This window comes from Delphinapterus leucas, chromosome 8 (genome assembly GCF_059928025.1).
Source record: "Delphinapterus leucas isolate spDelLeu-1000000601 "Yukka" chromosome 8, BTC_Dleu_Yukka2, whole genome shotgun sequence".
Taxonomy (NCBI): Eukaryota; Metazoa; Chordata; class Mammalia; order Artiodactyla; family Monodontidae; genus Delphinapterus; species Delphinapterus leucas.
Window position 1 is genome coordinate 8,999,014 of NC_143136.1, and position 24,063 is coordinate 9,023,076.

Below are 24,063 nucleotides of genomic sequence, written 5' to 3' on the forward strand. Positions count from 1 at the left end.
TGGCCCCAGGGGACAATCTGAACAGCCAAAGTGGGTGGGGGTGAGAAGGGCTGACCTCTGGGGTGGCAGGGTGCTGTACGGTGGCTGTAGGTGTGACCTCAGAAACCTAAGTCAGGGACTTCTGAAGCCAAGGTCTGGTAGGGAGGGGCTTGCCCCCCACTGCCCCCTTCCTGCAGGCTTTTGTGCCCCAATACCTTAGAGCCTGGCATCACCCCTCCTCCTGCTGCCATAGCCTCCCCTACTCAGGCCTCCTTTGCTCTGCCAAAGGGACCCCCAGGAGCCAGCACCTGGTTTGGAGCGTGGGGTACATACCAGCCGCCAGGCGCAGTTGCTCCTCCTGAATGAGGCTGTCTGTGCCTGGCCACCTGGAAAGGAAGGACCCTGCAGGGAAAGACGCCCTGAGTCCATCAAGTCCAGACACCCCTTTCCAGTGATGGCTTGGAGAGCCTGGAGGGACCCCAGAGTGGACACAGAGGAGCGTGTTACCCCCCGTGGCCTGATGGACTGATCCCAAGGAGGGGCAGCCACCAGGTGACACAGGTCAGACCCCCAGATGGATGGATGAGAACTGGCTGTAGGGATGGGGGCTTCCTGGAGCGCTGGTGGGCCCACCAGGCTCTCCCTGAGCCCAGGAGGTGCCCAACTCACGAAGCTCCAAGAGGCCCAGGGGCCCGCTGGCAGGGGCACCAGGCTTCTGGGATGGTTTGCATGATGGCCCAAAGGAGGGGAGATGATGGGAGGAGGTGACTGGGCGGGAAAGATGTAGGGACAGGTGAGCAGGTTGCCCAGATGGCTGGAGGCCAGAGGGGGGCCAGAAGTGCAGTTCAGGACAAAGGAGGAGTGAGGAGCAGGGAGGAAGGCCAGGCGGCAAGGGAAGAGGGGGGGGGGAGGGGGACTGGTGGCGGAGGGGACTGGTGGGGAGGGGGACTGGCAGGGGAGGGGACTGGCGGGGCAGGGGGAGCAGGGGACTCCAGGGGATCAGTGGAGGCAGTGGGCCTTGCAGGCTCCAAAGTTAGGAGAGGGCCTGCTGCTGAGAGCTGGGAGCCTGGCTGGGTGAGGGGGAGAAGGAGGGCCAGGCCGAGGGCCGAGAGCAGGGGCCTGCAGCAGGCAGGGGTAGAGGGGAGCAGGTAAGGGGGAAGAGGCAAGGGAAGGCGGAGTGGAAGGCGACGGGCTGGGGACAGCAGAATAACATTAGGGCTGCTTTTTCTTCATTGTTTCCAATGAACAAGGTGAGAGTCTGACCCTGGACTTCTGTCTGCCTCTGTTTCCCCAGACCTTAGGATCAGATAATTCTAGAGAGAGAGAGTAAGATGACCGGAGGCCGTGCTTGCAGCACAGCTGTGCCCATAGTTGAGATGAGGAAACAGAGGCCTGGAAGGAGACCATCAGAGGCAGTGTTTGGACTCGAACAAAGTGTGCTTTTCTTTTGCAGGAGGCTGGGAAGTGATGGGATCAGGGAATGGGATGAGGAGTCCTGGACCAGGATGGAGGGTGGGCCTGAGCAAGGATCCAGGCTGCAGATGCATCCGGGCTGGAAGACGTGGACCTGGAGACTTTTGGCCCCACGTGGAGACTGTCCTGGTGATTAACACTGTCTCGAGTTCAGAACTTTGAGAATGTTGTTTAATCCGAAGCTTCTGTGCTTTCATCTTATAAATATTCATACCCATGTTCTTTTCATTTAGAAGAGGTGTAGATCCAATTATTTTAATGAACACTGAAAACTTTTCCTTCCGTAATAGCTTTCCCTTCATATAACACTATATGTGTTATGTAACAGAAGTTAATGTTCCTTTACAGAAATCTCTGTAAAGATCATATCATACATAAATTAAGGTTTCTGGTCACCTTAGATTATAGAACAGGTATCCATCCAATTTGTAAGTGTCTACCTTCAAAACCAATAAGCAGGGAATGAAGTTTTGTTCTTGTAACATCCCCTAACATTTTTCTATGCCCTACGGACACCCCTCATAAACAGCGGTGACAACTTGATGGGGCAGGTTCCCCGCGGAGACAGGTGAGGTGGGCTAGAGTTGGGAGGTGAGTTTCTCTAAGCAGCAGAAACACCTTGCGGAAGTTGGTTGGGTGCAGACCGTGCCGTTGTGAGGACAAGGAGTCCGAGGTTCATGCTCGATGAGCCAGGTTTTCTCTCTGACGTTGGAGGCAAAGGCATCCGTGGATGGTGGGGATCCTGGGGAGGGCAGAAGGAGATACGGGAGAGGCTGGGGTGGGTCTGATCTCGCACCAGGAAGGGGTGCTGGTGCTCCAAGACCACCGTTTTGAGTGGCTCCCTTTGCCTCTTGGAGCGTTTTCCGCTGGCTCAGTGGCCTGGGGGTGGAGTGCAGCAGGGGTGGGGACTGACCTGGGCTGGGGATGAACTGGGCAGTGGAGAGGCAGGGGGTGCAGCGGGTGGAGGGAGGGCTCGAGGGAGAGGGGAGCTTTCAGGGGCTGTGGGGTTGGGGGTGCCCAGGGGCGGGAGGCGCGAAGAGGAGGAGGTTGCATTGTGAGAGCAGCACGTGCAAATTAAAAGGCGGTGAGGGTAGCAGTTACCTTGGAGCCTCTGGAGCCAGGCAGGTGTGGTTTGCACTGCATCTCAGCTTCTTAATAACTGGGTCATCTTGGGTGCGCTGTTTAACCTCTCGTGTCTCTGTTGCCACACCCATGAATTGGAGGTGCTCATGGGCCCTGCCTCGTGGGGCTTTGCGAGGATGCCGTGAGGTGGTGCAGGTGTGCACTGAGCGCCAGTCCCAGCAGGTACAAACCTGGACTCGCGGCTTGATGACCAGGTCCAGCTGTGCTCCTGGCGCACATGTGGGGCCATGACTCGACCTTGCTGCACCTCAGTCTCCTCGTCTGTAAATGAGGCTAATAATAGTATACGCCTCACGGTTTGTTTGGAGAATGGACTGATTTTATTTATAAGGGCGTAGCCCACGGACTGATCCTCAGGACTGCCTGTGTAAATGGCGGACGATGCTGTCCTGGCATTGCTGAGGTCTCCTGGGGTGGGGGGGTGTCCAGGGATGGAGACTGAGCTACGAGCGGGGAGTGACTGGGAAGATATTTGATGACAATAAAGAGCAGATGTGGAGGCACCACAGCTGCGGGCAACAGGCTCTGGGGACAAAGCGTTTCTGTATGAAAATAGGAGGGTCAGCTTCACTCTTACAGGGACCTGTCAGGCCCTCGGTATTGGAGAAGCTTTTTTAATCCTCCAACTCAGGATTAAAAATTTTTTTAATCAAAATGAATTCAAAGATTTCCAGGAAGGAAATGAACACCATGCTAACTCCAGCTGTAGAGGGGTGAAGATGTACCCGGTATTAATCACTGCAAGACAATCCATGGGAACAAAAGGACACACCATTATACCCCAATTGACAATTTTCTGGCAGCAAAGATAAAAATGTGTGTCAGTGGGAGAGGGTTGGGAAGGAATGTCGTGAGGAGAAAACACAAAAAATAAGTAGGACAGATATAGTAACTAAAGCGTGAAAGAGATTATTACACTCCCATTGCACACGTGGGCTAAGGACAGAGTGCACTTTATGCAACAGGAAATATGAAGAGTAGAATATTCCAGAAGGGTCCACCCTTCCCCCACTCCATCATGTCCCCGGGAAACATACAGTGTAACTGGGAGCTGTGACCTCCGGCAGGTGTCATGGAGCCCCGGAGGCCAGAGGAGAGAAGCCCCCAGGGCCCAGGCAGGAGGGGGACTGGGGCCCTGGATGCCAAGCTGGAGGCGGAAAGGCCAGGAAGCTCCCTCCATGGCTCAGCCCAGGTCACTCTCCCCGTTGAGGGCCAGACCCCCGAGGGGCCTTGGAGAACCTGGACAAGAAAGCCAGGGGTGGTAACTTGGAGGCATCTACATTCAGATGCTTCCTCGAAGTGCTGGCCCTGCTTACACATAAATCGCAGAACCCTTCCTCCCTTGTGGAGGGGAAGCTTTGGATGCCCATCTTTTCTAGAGCCCTGTGGTCTTTACACCCTTCATGGTGAAGGGCCCCTCTGATGCTGCGGAATTTCGGCGTCTGCCTTGGAGTCCACCTTGTCTGAGTCCTGCACCCTCGGGGGACTCCAGATCGCATTAGGGCCAAAAGCAGCAACAGGGAGGACAATTGTGGGGGGCAGGGAGCTCTGAAGAAATGACCAGAGTCATGACAGGAACCGAAGGGAAAGCCCACACCCAGGTATCTGAGCACCCAGAACTTTCTGCCTTAACCTTGCACTACATTTCTAGCGAGAGCTGGAAGGGGCGTGTGGGAGGGGAATGGGTGAATCCTAAAGGGCTGCTATGCCCTAGTAGGTTCTACTTGCTAGGAAGCGTCTAGACCTTGATGCTGTCAGCTACCCACATGCCCACTTTCAGGGAGGCTGGATGCTGTCCGTCTCTGTGGGTGCTACTAGGGTTCAGCTGATTTGCCAACAACTAGGGGGCCTGGTGGGGTGGTCCTCAGGGACTTGGTTCAGACCCCCCGGAAAGGGCCTCATTTGTGCTCCAGTGGACTGAGTTAGGCAGGCTAAATGCATAGGTTGAGCTTAGGGACAGATCTGTGGCAGAGCCTGGAGGTGTGGCGCTGAGGGTGCCTCCCTGCCTTTCCGTCCTCAGTTTCTCCTGCCCTCCCCTCTCTGTCCAGGCTGCCTCATGTCTGGGACCCCATCCCCTTCTATCAGGAAGGTTTCATTCTCCACGTTGCTGCTTTCCTTTTCTCCTAAGAGACCCTTGAGGCAGACATAACGTCAATGGGGGCCGAGGGGTCTCAGCATCGTGAAGTACCAGACACTTGCTGGGGCTCTGAGCCCTGCGGTCATGCCGACTCCTAAAAGCAGTGTTCTGAGGCAGGTCCTGCTGTCTGTCTTGACCACCACTGCCTGGTAAGGAGTTTGTTGATTGAATGAATGTCTGACCCCCAATTTACAGAAGTTAGGCAACGAGCCAAATTTACAAAGCAGCTGCATGGGAAGCGGTTACTGAGCCCGGCCCGCCTGAGGCTCTCGCCGGAATCAGGCTGCCTCTGATGACAACGACCCTTCCCTCAAACCACCCGACACCCCCTTGCCTTCCTGATTCCTTCCTCTTACTGCTGTTGCCCTCACTCCACACTGACCCTGCCCCCCGAGTGGGTCTGTCCTGTGTCCAATTCTTGAACTGCCCCAGCCCATGGTAGCTGGTCCTGATTTGGCTGGGTGTGAGAAGAAAAGCTCTGGACTATGTCAGAGCATTCTGTTTTATTGGATAGCTTCCTGTATGACATTCTGATCCAGTGCATACGTTCCCTGGGGCCCCTGAGCACCCCTGCCCCTGCTGCTGTCTGGCCAGCCCTTCGACCCTACAGAGAAACCCCCGGATCCCCCCAAACGCCACGCTCCTCCATCCTCGTGACTGCCCTTGGCTGTTCTCTGTGCCTCTAGAATCCTCCTTCCCCACCTTGTCCCTCCCCCTGTTCCCTGAGTAGCTCCTCTGGGCAGGGTTGGGAGGCATCCTATGTGACTGTGACCCAGCACTTACAGCCTGCAATGCACACACCACACGCCCCCCCGCCCCCGCCTCCCTCTCCCACAGCGGTGGGCAACTCTGGATGGAGCTGGATGGAGAAGCCGGAGCCATGGGTCAGCCCTGGGTAAGTCCTTGCCTGGTCCGCCCCTAACGAGCCAGCGCACTCTGAGCCTCCCTGAACCACACGTTCCCCTGCCAGGGGTCCACTCTCTTGATGAGGGTCATTCCCCTGCCAGGGGTCCACTCCCTTGATGAGGGTCGTTCCCCTGCCAGGGGCCCACTCCCTTGATGAGGGTCGTTAGCAAAGGTCTTCAAGAAAGGGAGGTGGAAGATGACTTGTCTTTGCATTAAAAGGGAGAAAATTAGGACCCACATATGTGTACATGCTTGTATAGAAACTGTGATAGAAGCTGCAATCAGCGGCACCCTGAGGGTAGGTGGGTGCTGGGCACAGACGTTTTACTGTATGTTTACATGTGTATTTGAATCACGTGTTTGCGTTCCAAATTTAAAATAAAAAGCAACAGTAATAAAACACAGAAATATTCATTAACAACAACAAAAAAGATAGCCAGAACAGGAGGTGGGTAAGGCTCCCTTTGAGGAGGGCCTGAGCTGTGAGTCCTTCTCTGTGGGCCCCTCGAGGCTGACCCCTTCCCGGAGCTCCCACGCCGCAGGCCCTGGACACCTGCCCATCTCCTCCCTGCTGCTTTCCCCACGGACTCCTGGCCTCCTGCAGCTTCACCCAGGGTGCCCTGGCCTGGCCGCCTCACCTCGGCTTAGATTGGGCCAGGGGCCTGGGGTGGCCTCGCTTGGGGAAGGACTGCCCGCTGCCCCGCCTTGAGCCCAGGCCGGCTTGTGTTCCATGGCCCAGGGCAGTGAGTGAACTTGGTTCTACCCATAGCACAAGCACGAGTGTGACTGGATCGGAGACGGTGAGAACTTAAAGTGTTCTGTCAAGGTCTTCACCGAATGACGAGGAGCCCGTGCTCTGGAGGGCCAGGTGACTCGCCCACAGTCACACACAAGCTACTGTTTATACAGAGACAGAGTCTGCTGGGATAAATCACCCCGACCCACTTTGGAGAGTTTCTATTCCTGTAGATGCCTGAAAGCCCCGGCCTGCCAGGCCTGTAGAAACAGCCCGTGCCTCAGTCTTTCGTGGGATCTCCTAGTCCCTCCTGGGCAGGAAGCGGAATCTGCCAGGCTGCGTTTCAGCCCAGACTTTTCTGAATGTCTGGAACCTGCACGGGTTCCTTGCTGACAGCCTCCTGGGGCCCATGGGTGACGCTTGGCTCTTCCTGCCCTGGAGATGGGCCGCCCCGGGGAAATCTCTGCTCACAGGGCCCTTGGGAGGGATGCAGCCCAAGGCTGACCCAAGTCCCTGTGGAGGCCAGGCGCAGAGAAGCTAGGACCAAGGAGCAACATCGCGGGCATGCCCTGCTGACCGTCCCTGAGGACACGCAGGCAGGGGCTGAGGTCTCCTAGGCTGGACCTTCCCAACCCACAAGTCCTGAAATATGAAGGTGTCCAGCACCACCTTCTTTTCTGTGGGCAGTACTTCTGAATCCTAAACCCCAGAAGCGCTGGAAGCCGTGACAGCCCTTTTCAGATGCTGGCTGTCCCTGTGTGATGCCAAGCTCAGAATGTCTGCTGCGTGAGATGGTCCCTCCTCTTCCAGAGGCTTCTCACACCTCGGCTCAGGCGGTGCCTCTTGACATTTTTTGGGGGAAGCTGAGTGAGTGCGCAGACCCTCTGAGAGGACACAAGAACTTAGAGCCTCTTCCTGGCAACATGTCCGCCACCCCAGGCCGCATTCTAGCTGCACTTAGAGAGGAGGGAGACCCACGGAGCCCCTCTCCTGACCCGAGAGAAGGAGCCCCTCTCCTGACCCGAGAGAAGGAGCCCCTCTCCTGACCCGAGAGAAGGAGCACCTCTCCTGACCCGAGAGAAGGAGCCCCTTGGCCAGACAAGGCTGCTGCGGAGCTGCTTGAAGAGAATGTGGTCCCACCCCCGCATTTCACAGGTGAGGAAGCTGAGACCCAGAGAGGGAAGTGACTCTCGCCAGAGCAGGCTGGTGACCAAGCTGGGAGGAGAAATGACATCTCACAACTCCATCGGCTGCACTGGACCCCCTACAGGTAATAGCCCCTGGGCCGCTCCGAAAGCCCGACACACAGAACCAAACACTGACCTTGCTCTCTGGGACTGCGGGCGACTTTCCTGAGGTCAACCGGGTCCTCGGGTCCTGGGCTCTGTCCACACCTGCCCCGATTCGGCGGGCCTTCCCAGACGGCAGGGGTAGTGGCAGCCCCGGGCAGCCTCCGTGACAGCGGCAGTGGCAGCGGAGGGCTGGTTTGTCCCTGACTGCAGGTGACATTTTCTACGAACCCTCAACTTCCTCCTGATTTGACTCAGGGTGGCAGCATCTTGCCTGAGTGGGGAAACCTCGCTGTAGGCAGTGCAGGAACCTTCCCCTTGGGAGCTCGGCTTGCGTGCCACCACCCTCCACTGCCCTGGCTGCCTGCTGCCCTGGAATCTGGCCAGGAAAGCACAACGAGCCCAAGATTACAAAGTCCAGGAATCACCCTGCAGCCCCTGAGTGGGGTGCTCGTGGCAGGCTAGAGCCATGCTTGGGAGTCCAGGCCAGCCACTCGCCAGCTGTGTAACTTCCCTGGCCTCAGTGTACCTCTCTGGGGAATGGGAGCATTAATAGTTTCTTCCTCATGGGGCTCTGGAGAGCAGTAAGTGATGGAAGTGCTTGTTCCCCCTCCCCACCCCAGTTAGCACCCAGCAAGCTTTGGATACCGTTATGTCTTATAACTAGATTATCCTCGAACCCTCGGAGAGGCTGGGAGGGAAGATACAGCAGCATGGAGAACCCTGAGGAGTCCAGATCTTTCTTAAGAGTGGAGGTGGAGAATGGGAAGTCAGGAAATGTCTGCAGGACTGGCCTGGGCTGGGCTTTGCGCTCTCGGGGTGGTGGAGCTGGGGCAGAGATGTGCACAGTGCAGCTCAGGGCTCCGTGGAAGGCTTGGTGCTCTCAGGTCTGGCTGGCTGTCTCAGCTCCACGGGGAACGCCTGTCACCCTGGAGCTGCCCCAGACCAGGTCGTTAATTCAGTCCCTCTTTCATTTAATAAGTCCTTTTTTTTTTTTTTTTTTTTGCGGTACGCGGGCCTCTCCCGTTGCGGAGCACAGGCTCCGGACGCACGGGATCAGCGGCCGTGGCTCACGGGCCGAGCCGCTCCGCGGCATGTGGGATCCTCCCAGACCAGGGCACGAACCCGCGTCCCCTGCATCGGCAGGCGGATTCTCAACCACTGCGCCACCAGGGAAGCCCTAATAAGCCCTTTTTGACGGACTGTTATATCACCTTCCCGGAGTTGCTTGCGGATGACAGGACACTCACCCCAATGGCACATAGATGCCGTTAACAGCTCCACCCGGCCACAGCAGGGACATCATATCAGGTGATACGGCGGATCAGGGAAGTGGACTGGAGGAAGGGATGGGGTTTTTAGGAGGGGAGGGGAGTCTGAGTGTATCAGACTCTGTTGGGTGGTGCCAGGCACTGGAAGGGGTGAGGAAGGGGGTGCTGGGAGTCCCGAATATACCGGCTCCTCTTGCTCATGATGCCGGTGGGGATGGGGTGAGGGAAAGATGGAGAGACGCAGAATGTGAGCTCCAGGGAGGCCCCTCACTACCTGTTTGATCTTGGGTAGACTCTTTAACTTCTGTGAGCCCCACTGTCTTCATCTGTAAAGTGGGCATAATTATAACAGCATCCCAGGAATGTATCAAGTTCTCTCCTTAGAGCACTTAGCACAGAGGGGCCATATCTCAAGCCCCTGAGCTGGCCCCTGCACTCCCCCAGTCTCATTTCACCCCCACCAAGCTCAGAGTACAGCTACAGCAAAATTCTGGACTCCCGGAGATTCTGTCTATGTGCCCCATCCCCCCGTGTCCTGTTCTTTCTTAATCGTGCCCCAGAAGCCCAGCTAACACTGCAGTACTGGTAACAGATAACTGCATCCAAGTAAACATTCATATTCTAACTGTGGCATTCACCACTGCGCCCCCAGAGGAGACTGGGGTTTCAGGCAAGGAACTTGGTCCTGCGGAATGTTCCTCTTCAAACGACGTCCCTCAGGCTGTACCAGCTCTGCTCAGCCCCAGGCTGGGACTCCCATCTCTGAGTTGGCTCCCACCAGAGTGCTCCCTGAGGATGAGGGATTCGGCAGCACAAGAGAAGCATCTTCCGGGCTTCCCTGGTGGCGCAGTGGTTGGGAGTCCGCCTGCCGATGCAGGAGATGTGGGTTCATGCCCCGGTCCGGGAAGATCCCACATGCCGCAGAGCAGCTGGGCCCGTGAGCCATGGCCGCCGAGCCTGCGTGTCCGGAGCCTGTGCTCTGCAAAGGGAGAGGCCACAAGAGTGAGAGGCCCAAATACCGCAAAAAAAAAAAAAAAAAAGAGAGAGAGAAGCGTCGTCTTAGCCTGCAAACCACCTAAAGTTGCATTTTTCCCATTGCTGGTGTTTTCTGGAAAATCCAGGACTTTCCAGGAAGGAAGCCTGGCTTGGTCTGAGCCACAGCTGCGTTTAGATGCCCCCGCTGTACACACACGGGATCAGGGCTGCCCCAAGTGGGATGCTGGGTCCTTGAAGATGTAGGCAGACTGGGCCCTGACAGCTGCAGGAATCACAGCCCAGAACGGGGCCGAGTTGGCAGTAAGAGAGCCCCTTGGTGAGGCCATGGGCTCCAGGACCCCAGGGCTGGGCAGTGCTGTTTGGATGAGAGAACCCAGACAGAGGCCCCACAGCCAGAGAGAGGCAGGAGCAGAACAGGGGCCTCTGGACTCCCAGCCCAGTCTTTTATCCTGTACGAGATGTTTTCTCTCCTCTTCACTAAACATTAGAAAACAATATATTGACAGAATATTCTATTTCAGGGTTTAAAAAGAAAACCTCTCATATACATGAATTTTCTTGACAACATTCTGAATAAACAGATATTCTGCCTTTGCTTGCATACCTCTGGGGACAGAGAGCTCATTACATGGCCGTTTGGTCTGCTCTCCGACTTCTGGTAGCAAGATAGATCTGCTTTTTACAGCACCTGGAAACCGTTTCTTTTGTGGCCCTGTGGAGTCACACAGTGGAGCTTGTCTTGAGCCTTGGAGACGCTGATATGTCTATTCTTTTATAGATTATGAACAACCCTAGTCCTTCCTTTACATTCCCAGTCCCTCTGCATGCAGCCCCTGCAGACATACAGCCTCTGGTGCCTGGGTGGTCAGAGCAGCGCAAGGGCCACTTGTCACAGGTCCGCCACGCTCCTCTTCTAGATTTTCCGAGTGTAGCCGGGGTTCACCTCGTTTCTCACTGTCTTCCTGTTTACGAGACTACTTAGGAATTATTTTCCTTTCAGCGGCGACTGCATCTGTGTTTTATATATAAATATTTGTTCCTTTCCAATATTTCAGTAATGTACTTCTGATTTTATCTTTGACACATTACCTAAGAGACTGCTTAAGAGAATGCATAAAAATGCTTATTATATATTATTACTATCGCGGTGCTGCAGCAAATGGATCTGAGAACAGAAGAGTGGAATTGCCATTGCCTTGGAGTCCTTGGCTGGGCTCAGGAATGGGATGAGTTTGTTGAAAGACACTTGTCCTCTCCCCAAGAGAGCGTATTCCGTTGATTTATGACGTAGTTCTCACTAATCTGCTAGTTCTGCCTTATTCATTGGGCTCTAAACAGCTCTGCCTACTTGATCTGTGATATTCTAAGAGGGGAGCATTAAGGTCTCTACGTACAATTATATTTCTATTTCTACTTTGTTTTGCATTTCTGCTTGTTCCCATCATGGATTTCTTGGCTACGCTCATTGGAACATAAATTTTACGTATTAATTGTTTATTATAACATTTACCTTGTGGGGTTTCTGTGTTACTCTCTCAGTTCTTTTTACTAAAAAGAATTACTTTGTCATATTTCCTTCTTTCCTAGCGTTCTGTGTGCCTGATAATCCATAGATTATCTTATCATTTTACTCTATCTATGCCTTTTTGGTTTTTTGTGTGTTTCTTATTGGCACAAGATGATTGAGTTTTAATATTTTATCGGCTTCCCCCTTTGATAAGAAGTATTATAGTTAATATAATTGTTAAGGAGTATTATAATTTTTATTATAATTGTTACATTTGTCTAAACCTCCATGGGGTTGCCCGTCTGCTTTCTATATTGAGACATTGCAGTTTTTTTTCACTTTCAGTGTCTACTGTGAATTTTCTCTTCCTTTGTCCCTTTAAAATAGACAAGACAATTTAACCTAAATACCCACGTTAGAAAATAGTTAAATTTTAATGTCTACATTTGTTTCTACTAATAGCTCTCTGAACTTTGTGTTTAAACGTCTTCCCTCCCCTTCACCCACTCTCTGGCACTCAATGTTCATCTGGCATTTTGAGCCTCTTTCATATTCTTCTTTCCTCCTTATGCACAGTTTTCACGACGTGATGGCTGACCTGCGGACTGAGGAAGCTTTGCTTTTTGTCGGGTATCGGGCTCTTGTGCCTGTTCTCCGGTCGCTTAGGTGGCACCAGCTTCCTCACTTGTCCAATTCTCTGTCACTTCAGACTTTGTTCCCAAGTCCCTCTGACACTCCATGTTGAAATCTTTGACCTGGCAAGATTTATGCCTCATCAACTGAGCATCTGTTAGTTCAATGCATTCCTTTAAATTCTGTGTAAACCTCCCTTCCACTCCCACCTTGCCTCAAGCACACACCCAGATGTTGCTTCTTTTAAGGGAAAGTCAAAAGCTGTTCTTATTTTTCTTCTTTTTCCCCAGCATTTAATGCATTAAACAATTTTTCAATTGTTTTCATTTTATCATTAGAAAAATACGCACACACACAAAACAGTGAGATAAAGATAAAAGATTTAAAAATCACCCCCCATCTAACTGTTAGAATGCAACCAACGTTTGGTATTTGGAAACTTTTTCTAGGATTTTTTCCCTCTGTGTGGGTTTTTAAAATCATATTTGAAATCATTCTGAATGTATAATTCTGTAGTTTGTGGGTTTCTTATTTAATGTAGTCAGTATAAACATAACATAGGCAGACAAAAATTTTCCATTGACTAGATTTACCGTAGTGAAATTAAGCTCTTGTTGACATTTAAATGCATGCATGTATTTTTTGCTATCAGAAAAAAATATTAAAGTGAACATATTTCTGTACATATTTTTTCCTTCTTTTGCATAATTTACTTAAGGTAAATTTTTAGAATCTCTGAATGAAAGGCTAATAAGATTTCTAGGGCTTGTAATATAAGTTATCAACGTCCCAAGGTTGAGTACTTTTGTGTATACTCACCAGTATATTGGTGACTGTTTCACGGAACCCTTGCCAGCTTCTTTGATTATATAAGCAAAAATTTTATTTCTTAGTAAATCTTGTGGGAATTATTTGTGTCCTTTGCCTGTTTATCTATTGTGGGTCTTGATGTTACACATTTTTTAATATTCTTCATAGAGAAGGAACATCATTTAACCTATTTGTTGTACTTCCTTTCCTCCAGTATATTATCTGATGTTAAACTTTTTTTTTTTTTAATTTATTTATTTATTTTTGGCTGTGTTGGGTCTTCGTTTCTGTGCGTGGGCTTTCTCTAGTTGTGGCGAACAGGGGCCACTCTTCATCGCGGTGCGCGGGCTTCTCACTGTTGTGGCCTCTCTTGTTGCGGAGCGCAAGCTCCAGACGCGCAGGCTCAGTAGTTGTTGCTCACGGGCCTAGTTGCTCCGTGGCATGTGGGATCCCCCCAGACCAGGGCTCGAACCCGTGTCCCCTGCATTGGCAGGCAGATTTTTAACCACTGCGCCACCAGGGAAGCCCTGTTAAACTTTTTTAACAAAAATAAATTTTCTAATTTTGTGCAGTCAAACCTGTCCTGTCTGTTTTCTGATTCTTTTGCTTTTCAGCCATTCTGACAAAGAGCTTTTCTTTCCCTCCACTGGCTTTTATAAATTGACCACTAATTTTTCATCTAGTTTTTCTATGGTTTGATTTTTTTGAAATTTAATTTATTAATGAATTTGGAATTTCTTTTGCTACTTGGTGTGAGATGAGGACCTGAAAGTTGTTTTTACCCCTGTGTTCACTGTTAGTTTCAACATCATTTATTGACTAAGATTTCCATTTGCATTATCGATTCAGGGGAATACCTCATTTCTTCTTCTGGGTTCTGTTAATTGTCTAGCACATTATTTGGAACTTCTGGGTGTTGGCAAGTGTCCAATTTCAACAAGAATGCCTCTTTTTTTTTTTTAACCATTAAATGTAAAGTTGGCTATTAAAGTGAACAGGTTACTCTTTATCAGGTGTTGTAAGAAGTATCCTATTCCTTCATCTAAATGACTTTTGTGGAAAAACTATCATACAGTGAGATGGCTTTTCGTTTTTGCCGTGATGACGTAACGCACAGTATCAACAAATTTCCTGACATTGAAAAGGCCTTACATTGGTAAATCTGACTTGGTAAAACGATGATTTATAATTTTAATATACTGAGTTCTATTTGGTAATATTGTAACTCAGATGTTTGCATCTGTATTCATACATGCATTTGAGCAATTGTTTTTCTCTTTTGTGCTACATTTGTCAAGTTTTGGTATTTGGGTAAATTAGTTTCATAACAGAAATTCATTATTATTATCTTATGTTCTGAAATTGTTTACAGAGTATGAGAATCATCTCGACCTTGAAATTTAAAATATGCTAGAGCCAAACAAAATTATGTTAGAAACTGTTTATTCTTTGATAACATTCTCAGTTTCATTCATGGTTGTTGATCTAATCAATACTACTTGGGTTAACTCGTATTACTTGTAGTAAATTATGTTTTGCCCCTAAATTTTCAACTACTTCAAGGTTTTGAAATGGATTAGTACACAAGTAATAAGGTCATTTCTTCTCATTTTTTCTCTCTTCTCTATCTAAGCTTACATTGCCTTCTTATTTATATTACAATACTGCTTCTGTTTTATGTTTTGGTTTTTTGGCCTCTGGGCATGTGGGATCTTAGCTCCCCGACCAGGGATTGAACCTGCATCCTCTGCATTGGAAAGTGAAGTCTTAACCACTGGACCACCAGGGAAGTCCCCAATTTCTGCTTTTCTTTTAATGGAAGGTTTTGTTTTTGCTAGGCAGGTAATTCATCTTGACAACTGTTTCTTGGATACTTGAGAAAAATGTGGATTGCCTATTTATTTAAAATCAAATCTAAGAGCTATTAATTAAATTATATTCATTATACTATTTATATAATTATATATTCTAATTTATACTTTGCCAACTCGATCTGTTCAAATCTACAGTATATTAAAATCTGACACTACCATATCTTTGCCAATGGCTCTTGAATTTTAACAATCGTACTTTATGTACTTTTATACAACAACCTTCAGTGCATAAGATTACTATATTTGCCTTTAAGATCTTTCTTTCATTAATATAAGATAAAATTTTTAATCCTGATATGTAGTTTTATTGTTAATTCTACAGTGCTAGGTATGAATATTGCCACTCTGACTTTCCTTTTGTTTATATTTGTCCTCTATCTCATCGTGGGACTTTTACTTTGAATATTTCTCTGTTATTAAGTAAGTGTGTCCTTTATAAGCAACAAAGAGTCGAATTTTATTTTGTGATTGAACTGAAAATGTTGGTTAATTTAAATATTTTGAAATTTTCATATTTATTGCTGTGATTTCTATGCTTAGGTACTTTTTCCCATTCTATTTACTTCTTTGCTATTTTGTCTGATTTCTTTGTTTCCTTTTATCTTTTTTAGTGATTTTGAGGATAAGCATCCTGTTTGTAATAGTCAGTGGTTACTTCAAGGTTTAAAAAATCGTACAGGGCTTCCCTGGTGGTGCAGTGGTTGAGAGTCCGCCTGCCGATGCAGGGGACATGGGTCCGTGCCCCGGTCTGGGAGGATCCCACATGCCGCGGAGCGGTTGGGCCCGTGAGCCATGGCCGCTGAGCCTGCGCGTCCGGAGCCTGTGCTCTGCAACGGGAGAGGCCACAACAGTGAGAGGCCCGCGTACCGCAAAAAAAAAAACAAACAAAAAACGTATGCTTTCTGTAAAATTCACGTTTAAAAAAACAGAACAATGACTTTCTTTTATAAAGTGTATTCTTCATTTTTAAAAAATAAATTTATTTATTTATTTTTGGCTGCTTTCGGTCTTCGTTGCTGCACGCAGGCTTTCTCTTGTTGTGGCGAGCAGGGGTTACCCCTTGCTGCGGTGCACGAGCCTCTCTCATTGTGTCGGCTTCTCTCGTTGCGGAGCCCGGGCTCTACGCTCGTGGGCTTAGTAGTTGTGGCATGCAGGCTCAGTAGCTGTGGCTCGCGGGCTCCAGAGCGCAAGCTCTGTAGTCGTGGTGCACGGGCTTAGTTGCTCTGCAGCATGTGGGATCTTCCCGGCCCAGGGCTTGAACCCGCGTCCCCTGCATTGGCAGGCGGATTCCTAACCACTGAGCCACCAGGGAAGCCCCAGAACAATGACTTTTACTTTCGTTTTACAGAGTATTTGCTCCGCCTGTGTTCCAGTACTCTCCACCACCCCTGCCTCCTTCAACCCAAGAACATCTTCCTTCTTTGTTAATTTATCTGAGGTATTACAGCTTGTCTTTTTTTAAAGACATGGATGATCTCTTTTACTGTTTTTTCTTTTAAATCTTTAACTATATTCATCATAGCTTCATTCTCTTTCCAGTTTCCTGCTTTTAATGCTCAGCTCCAAGCTTTCCCACCTAGATGTTTGCATCCTTTATGGTTAGTACCTCTTGGAGATCTAAAGTTTTGCCTCCTGGAGGCAGTTTTCTCCTGGAAGCCACACATACCTGAGTGTGGCTTTCTATGACCTTCACACCTGAACAGCCACCCAGTTGGGCACGGAATTCGTGTTGCTCAAATTTTCTCCCTCAAAACTTTTCTGGTATTAATTATTTTTCCAGAGAGGTTTCCAGGAGACTGGGTTGGTTTGTTCACAGATGTTTGTAAGGTTCCGTATTAATGACATTTAAAGGTGTAAGTGGGACATCTGGGAGTGGTTTTCTTTCCAAAAATTTTGCGTGAGACGTGGCTCCTCTAACCCAAGTTCTCATCTTCTCTGCTGTTCATTTCAGTGCAGCCCCACCTCTCAGACACAAGCTGCTGGTGGTTAACAAAGGTCCTCTCAGGCCCTTCACGTCTATTCACAGACCCGATTTGCTTGACCCATGACCTTTCCCCATTCATTCTATTTCCTTCCTAGCATGAGGCTGGGACCAGGGCCCTGGTGACTGACAGCCCAGCTGGGGCCATGCTCACCTTGGACTGCTTCTAGCTAACAACTGGGCTCCATGGAAGCACTGGTCCTGGGAAATTCCTGCTAGATGTGGAACTTCTCCAATGGGCAACTTGTGCTTAGGGACCCTCCGTCGACCTGGCCCATCATTCTCAGAGCTGCACTGTGGTCTGAGGGCTCTCCCTGTCCATGCCTATCCCTTTCCCTTTATCCCTCACAGGCCTTTCCCCTAGTAAATCTGTCAAATGTCTAATATTGTCTAAGCATCCACTTCACAGCCTCCCACCCACCCACCTTACACTGCGATCAGTTGGTTGCAGTGGGTCCCTGAGTTGACCGGAACAGGAGCTATCGACAGCCCCAGGCAACGGATCAAGAGTGGGGAGGTTGCTGGCTCCTAATACCAAGTAGATTGGTTTTTACTGGCAGCCCATCTTTGAGAAAAAAATGAGTATTTTATCTCTTGCTGCAGCCTGAAGCCTTTTTATCTTATTCCAGTGAAGTTCCTGATCATTTTATAAAAAAGATTGTTTAAAAGATGGTTTCCTTGAACTTTCAGAGGGAATTCAGAGGATTAATTTTTTAGAGTTTCTGCTTACTCTACCATTAGCTGGAAGTATTTTTTTCAACCTAATTTCTTTTTGCTAGTCCACAGAGTGCTTTTCTAGCTTCAAAAATTTCCGTTTGAAAAGCTCCCATTTGAAGTCATTCAGGGGACTTCCCTGGTGGTCCAGTGGTTAAGACTCCTCACTCCCATTGCAGGGGGCCTGGGTTCGATCCCTGGTCAGGGAACTAGATCCCACATGCCACAGCTAAGAGACCGCTGCAACTAAGACCCGGCACAGCCAAGTAAATAAATAAATAAATAAGTATTTTTAAAAACTGAAGTAATTCAGCAATTCAAATGTGACCTTTAGGATCGTCCTGCTGAAGGACGCTGATAGCTGAGTTTTGTCTCTTTTCCACACAAACACCTGGTACAATCAATTCAGACAAATCCCAGCATCCTAGAATGGATGCTTTCCGTCAGGCCATTTTTCTCTGTTTTGCATCGGTTTGTTCAATTCAGCCATGTTGTGGGCTTGAGTTTGGGTTTATCTCTGAGCATCACCGATTTTTTTCTTGGCCACTTCAGTTCTAATCTTTGAATCATCAGCGATGTGCGCTGGGTTCACCCATGGAGTCTGCCTGAGCATGACCCAGCCAAAAACAGATGCCCAAGTTCCTTTTTTTGCAGTCTTGTCGAATCCCTTTAAGCACAAGCTTGTATTTGTTCTTATCTTTGCGGTTCTTGGTTTTCTGCTGTTTCTGATGTTGAAGGTGACTTCTCTGAGCCAAATGAGTCTTCCTCTTTGGTGCTGCAACACCTTTCAGTTGGATCGAATTGGGTTCTTGCCTGTTCTCACCATTTTTCTTTTTCTTTTTTTTTTTTTTTGTGGTACGTGGGCCTCTCACTGTTGTGGCCTCTCCCGTTGCGGAGCACAGGCTCCGGACGCGCAGGCTCAGCGGCCATGGCTCACGGGCCCAGCCGCTCTGCGGCACGTGGGATCTTCCCGGACCGGGACACGAACCCATGTCCCCTGCATCGGCAGGCGGACTCTCAACCACTGCGCCACCAGGGAAGCCCCTTCTCACCATTTTTGAAATTTATCTTGTCGGTTCCAAACTATTCTAGCTATTGTTTGAGATGCTCTTGGTGGATAGTTCGGCATGTTTTTTGGGAGGGGGCAGCCTGCCAGCCTGCAGTTAATTTATTCCAGGCACCCTAGTGTTGGGGCAGGTGCACCTGGGGCTTATGCTGCACACCTTCAGGAGGTGCCATTCACACAGACCACAGGAGCCTGGAGCTTTGGATGTGAGCAAATACATTTTCCTAGATCTCTCATGACATAAACCTATAAGAAAAGTTAGCACATAGGAAAATGTAGAATTTTTGGAAAGCCACCAAATTAAATAATGTATATTACATATTTACTATATATAGTGCTCAATGGATGAGAGATAAATGTGCTTTATTGTTTTGTTTTTTGCTAGCAGTTAGAGGGGGTTTTGGAATGGCATTCTCTATAGGGTCTTAAAAGTACTCAGCTCCTTCTTTCCCAAGGGCTTGTGACTTCCCTCTCTCTGCTGGCTTCCAGCTTCCATCTGCAGCCACAGCTGCAGCCTTGATCATCTTGTCCCTGAGGCCAGCTCTAATTTTCTACCTGTCCAAAGGCCTTTCTTTGCCTTGAGGAGACCTCAAGCCCTTACTTCATTCCCTCTGGGAATGTTCTTTCTTCCATGTTTCTCCAATTTCTGTCTGGTTTTCTCCTCGGAGAACAAGAGGCTTTAGCAGCTTCAGACTTTATCCTCCCAACTCCAAAGCCCCAACCCCCTTCCTAGAAACCCAAGCAAGAGTTTCATTGCTTTTCATCGCCTCTGGGTCTATTGTTCATCCCTGGACCTATAAATGGACCGATGACAGTGTCCAGGGGAATGTGATGCCCTGATTGCCACCAGCCCTACATTCGGGGGTGGGGTGAGCTCTGTCCAGCCTTAGGCGTGGGGGTGGGGTGGAGCAGAGGGGCAACATATAAAGAGGAGCTGGGTCCTGAAAAGAGCATTTGAAGCTGTACGATCTGCAGCTCAAGTCAGCCCTGCCCTAGTTTTCATGTTTCCAGTTCTGTGAAATTCACTCTTTGATGAAACCAGTTTGGGTCAGGGCTTATGTTGTTGTTACTACTTTCAACAGAAAGACTTCTGATTGGAAAAAAAGGGACAGTTGCTTGTGCACAATTCTGTTTTTATTAAAGATAAAGCCACACACGTGTGTGTGTGTGTACAGAAAGAGTTTGGAATTATATATATACTTTATATATATATATATATATATACCCAGACATATACGTACATATATATATATATATATATATATATATATATATATGCACATACACACACATATACGTAAAGTAACAGTGGTTCTATCTGGGCCACAGATTTCGAGGTAATTTTTCGTCCTGTGTTTTCTGATCGTTATTCAAAGAGCATAGATTGCTGTGTGAGAAAGGGGTCATGTTTATGATTCTTGACCAAGTCGTGTGAATCCATCAGTTCTAGAGAGTAAGAGGACCTTCATCTCATCTACCGTTGACGTTGTAGGAAGGAACATGAGCCAGCGAAGCCAGAGTGAGAACTGCTCCTTCCATGACGTGGAGGTGCTGATGAAAACCGTGCAGCTGGCTGTCCACACCCCTACCTTCCTCCTCGGTCTGCTCCTCAATCTGCTCGCCATCCGAGGCTTCAGCTCCTTCCTGAAGAAGAGGTGGCCCTGCTACGCTGCCACCTCCATCTACATGATCAACCTGGCGGTCTTCGACCTGCTGCTGGTGTTCTCTCTGCCATTCAAGATGGCCCTGTCTCACGTGAAGGCTCCCCTTCTGCCCTTCTGTACCCTCGTGGAGTGCCTCTACTTCATTAGCATGTATGGGAGCATCTTTACTGCCTGCTTCATCAGTCTGGACAGATTCTTGGCCATCCGGTACCCGCTCCTGGTCAGCCACCTCCGGTCCCCCAGGAAGACCTTTGGGATCTGCTGCACCATCTGGGTCCTGGTGTGGGTGGGGAGCACCCCTATCTATAGCTTCCATGGGAAAGTGGAAAACTACACGTGCTTCCACAACATGTCTGACGGCACCTGGAGTGCCAAGGTCTTCTTCCCTCTTGAGGTCTTCGGCTTCCTTCTTCCCATGAGCATCATGGGTTTCTGCTCCTCCAGGAGCATTTGCATTCTGGTCGCCCGTCGGGACCACACCCAGGACTGGGTCCAGCAGAAGGCCTGTATCTGGACCATCGCGGCCAGTCTGGCTGTCTTTGTGATCTCCTTTCTCCCAGTCCACCTGAGTTTCCTCTTGCAGTTCCTGGTGAGGAATGGCTTTATCGTGGAGTGCAGAGCCAGGCAGAACATCATCTTGTTCCTGCAATTGTCCATGTGTTTCTCCAATGTCAACTGCTGCTTGGATGTTTTCTGCTACTACTTTGTCATCAAAGAATTCCGCATGGACATGATGGCCCACCAGCCTTCCAGGGTCCAGCTGGTCCTCCAGAATTCCATGACCACCGTGGCTAAGGGAAGAAAGCTGTGCTTGGAGGAAGGAAACCTCAGTCTGAATTCCATAGCAGATACCTCTTCCTAGGGCTCTGATATGGGGGGGCTGACACATGGCACATTTACTGGTGTGCCGTCCCTCTGATGCTCACTTGAATGCCATCTTTGCTCACTGTGACCCCAAACCCTTTCCCCAGCACCCAGACAACTTGATATAGACCACTCAGTGTCTGGGGAGCTCTGAAGAACTTAAGACCCAGGTGAGCTCTTGATTTCTAAGCCTAAAAAGCATGAGGTCGGAAGAATTGAGAATGAGACCATCTGAATAAGGCTGTTTCCCAGCTCTCCTCTGTCCTTCTGTTAGGCTAGAAGATTCTGGAAAGGAAGAGAGAGAGGAGTTAGGAGAGAGAATCAAGAGGGTTGGCATGGAGGAGAGATGGAGTGGGAGGGATGGACCAAGCTCCTTTTTGGTTTGGGGATCCCGGCGTGGAGCAGTTGTACTTTCTGGTCTCTTCTGGAGCTCTGTTGGCCCATGACCTCACAGAGATGCCAGCAGAATGTGTGACTGGGGAGAGCAAGTATGTGCAGAGAGCCCCGAGTTTTCTATGGGCCTTGGAAAAGCCTGGAAGGCCAGCCAAACCTTCCTGTGCCCAGGACAAAGCTGCAGAGGGACTGAGGTGGGCCGGTGTGGACCAGGCTTTGTGATGCTGTGGACACTTTGTGAAAATAGTGGGGACGGAGCGGAAAGGCGCTGGTGACACCTGAGAGCCACGAGGGGGCAGGATATACCTGGGAAAGGTAGGAGACAGGCCAAGGGCCGGAACCGGGCAGCCCCTCCCGCATTGCCATTGGGGCGTCCACGGCGTGGAGTTTGAGCTCTGGCCCGGGGGAGGAGAGGCAGTGGAGACAAGCCTGGGAGTGGGAAATTCCTGGACATGACCAGTTTGCTCTCTTGAACAGGCTGCAATGTTGTTGATTAGGTTTAGTTTCCTTGAGAATGATGAGAAGGAATCAGGCTTGATTCGGTTCAGCCAGAGGAGAACAAGGTGTTTGTCTTGCCCACCTGAGTCCTGGCTGGGCAGCTGGCCACGGTGGCACCGTCCACAGAGATGTCCCCATCCAGTGGCTGGGAGGGAGAAGATGAGGCAGCCAGGAATAGAGGAACCATCTTGACGACACAGGGCTCTTGGCAGTTCCTCGTTGGAAACTGTAAACGATTGAATCATAGTTTGGACTGGGCTTCCCTCATGCTCTAGAGAAGGTGCAGTGGTGGCAGCTGAAAGCCTGCCTCTGACTCAGCCTCCGGAGAGTGAAATGGTGATCAGGATAAATTGTGGGGTGGTTTGCAAGACGGAGTGAGTGGGATGAGAAGTAACAAATGAGACAATGTGAACGGTGGGGGGGGGGGTACTTTAGGAAGAGAAGCAACCGCCTTATACCTGCAGGAGAAGAGGTGTCCATCGCTAAGCGGTGGACGGAAGGGAGGGGTGACTGTGGGGGGGGGGAAGAGGGCGATTTAGATAAAACCCTGAGGAAGGAGGAGGTGAGGTTGGGTAACAGTCTCAGGCTTGAAGCGCTGGGGCTCTGTGAGGGGTTGGGGGTTGGGGGTTGGGGTGTGAGACCAGCAGGAAGGATGGAGGGCAGAGCGGCTTCCTGTCTGAGAATCCTCAATTTGACTGAGAGCCATATAAGGGCAGAAGCCCCACCTTCTCCCCCCTCCCCTGCGGTCAGTGGTCAGGTGGCACTCTGTGGGGCTGGAGGGAAGGGTGAGGAAGAAAGGGTAGAAATGGGTGCAGAGCAGTGATCACGGCCAGGACCAGAGGCTCCCGCCCCTCAGACTGGGCCTCCATGAACCGGCAGCCAGGGGCAGGAGCTCCGCAGACCCAGAGATGAGTCCCGCCCAGCTGCTCCAAGCCCTGGACACTCCTCCACCTGCCTACAGGCTGCACAGTCCCATGGCCATCCTGGGCCGAGGCACACTCGTGCTAGTCTCAGAAAGCCAGACATGTATCCAGCAGGACACTGGGCTGGATGGGGTCAGAGCCCATGGGTGGGTGGAGTTAGGAACCGCCCACCTCCAATTTCTCTCTTTGCACTGGGAGCTGGGAGCCTGCCCAGTGGAGCTGAGTGGCGCGGTTCATGCTGCAGTTGTATCTACCAGTGTGCTTAGGGCCAGACAGGCTTCTAAAGAGGAAAGGGATGGTGGGGCCCTGATGACGCATCATCCCCAGTGATGTCTGCAAACATACAGTCTTGTCTTGTGGGCAGCATGACTCTGCCGAGCCAGGCGACAGAGGGCCGGAGGGGAGTATAGACTCACAAGCTGCGTAACTATTAGCTGTAGGTCCTTGGAAGGATGCGGCACACTGGGGTTGATGTGACAACTGTGGAGGTGAGCCTTGGGAACCGCTGACTGATCCCAACACGCTAGGGGGAGGAGATGGGCCTCTTCTCTCTCCCCATGAGGACCCACCCTGGATTGCATGTCACAGAGGACCCATCAGGGTCTGTGGGAGTGGGCACAGGCCCGGAGCTGCAGGCTAGGCTGCTCTACAGGAGGGTCCACACTCTGGGCTAAGTCGTCAGGCCCAGCAGGCACAGAAGGGGCAGAGGGTCAGGGTTAAGGCTACTGTGCTGACGCATCCAGGGCCCACCCTGCAGCAAGTGGCAGTCAGTGAGTTAGGGACGGCTGAACTTAGTTGTGGAAGAGGCTGAAATTTTCACTACTAAAACCAGTGGAGGCTTAGGGACATTGTCTGGCCTTATTTGTACTCCTAATCTGGAAAAATCTGAGATACACAGGGTATATGTACATGTGTGAACCTAGGACAGTTAACTGGAAAACTAATTTGAATAATCTGATTTGCCAAATAAATAGATTCGATGATGCTGAGTGACCTTGTCTTGGGCTACCCTTATTGACCTCAGAGAAGAGCTGGTTGCTGATGGCCCTTGTCAGGTGACCCAATAATCTTGGTCAAAGGAACTATGAAGGGACCATGTCGAAGAAGCCACCTGGACACGGAGTCTGGGAGCACAGAGATCCACCCTCTGGCCTGTCCCAGGAGCACAGCTGGGGCCTGTCCCAGGTGGCCAGGAGCCAGACCCTG

The 24,063-nt window shown here is 50.2% G+C and overlaps 1 protein-coding gene and 1 long non-coding RNA gene across 2 annotated transcripts; one reads left to right on the plus strand and one right to left on the minus strand.

Annotated features, from left to right (window-relative positions):
* Nucleotides 1-923: 923 nt before the first annotated feature.
* LOC111171918 (uncharacterized) lies at nucleotides 924-8,675 on the minus strand. Its single transcript, XR_002643784.3, has 3 exons — nucleotides 7,698-8,675; nucleotides 2,554-2,856; nucleotides 924-2,194 (listed from the first exon to the last, which is right to left on the minus strand). It is a non-coding gene; the product is annotated as an uncharacterized LOC111171918 (long non-coding RNA).
* Nucleotides 5,545-23,847, plus strand: GPR55 (G protein-coupled receptor 55). The gene is made up of 2 exons (XM_022567927.3): nucleotides 5,545-7,644; nucleotides 20,008-23,847. The coding sequence occupies exons 1-2, from the start codon at nucleotides 7,503-7,505 to the stop codon at nucleotides 21,039-21,041; spliced, it is 1,176 nt and encodes a 391-aa protein (XP_022423635.2). The 5' UTR covers nucleotides 5,545-7,502; the 3' UTR covers nucleotides 21,042-23,847.
* Nucleotides 23,848-24,063: the final 216 nt, after the last annotated feature.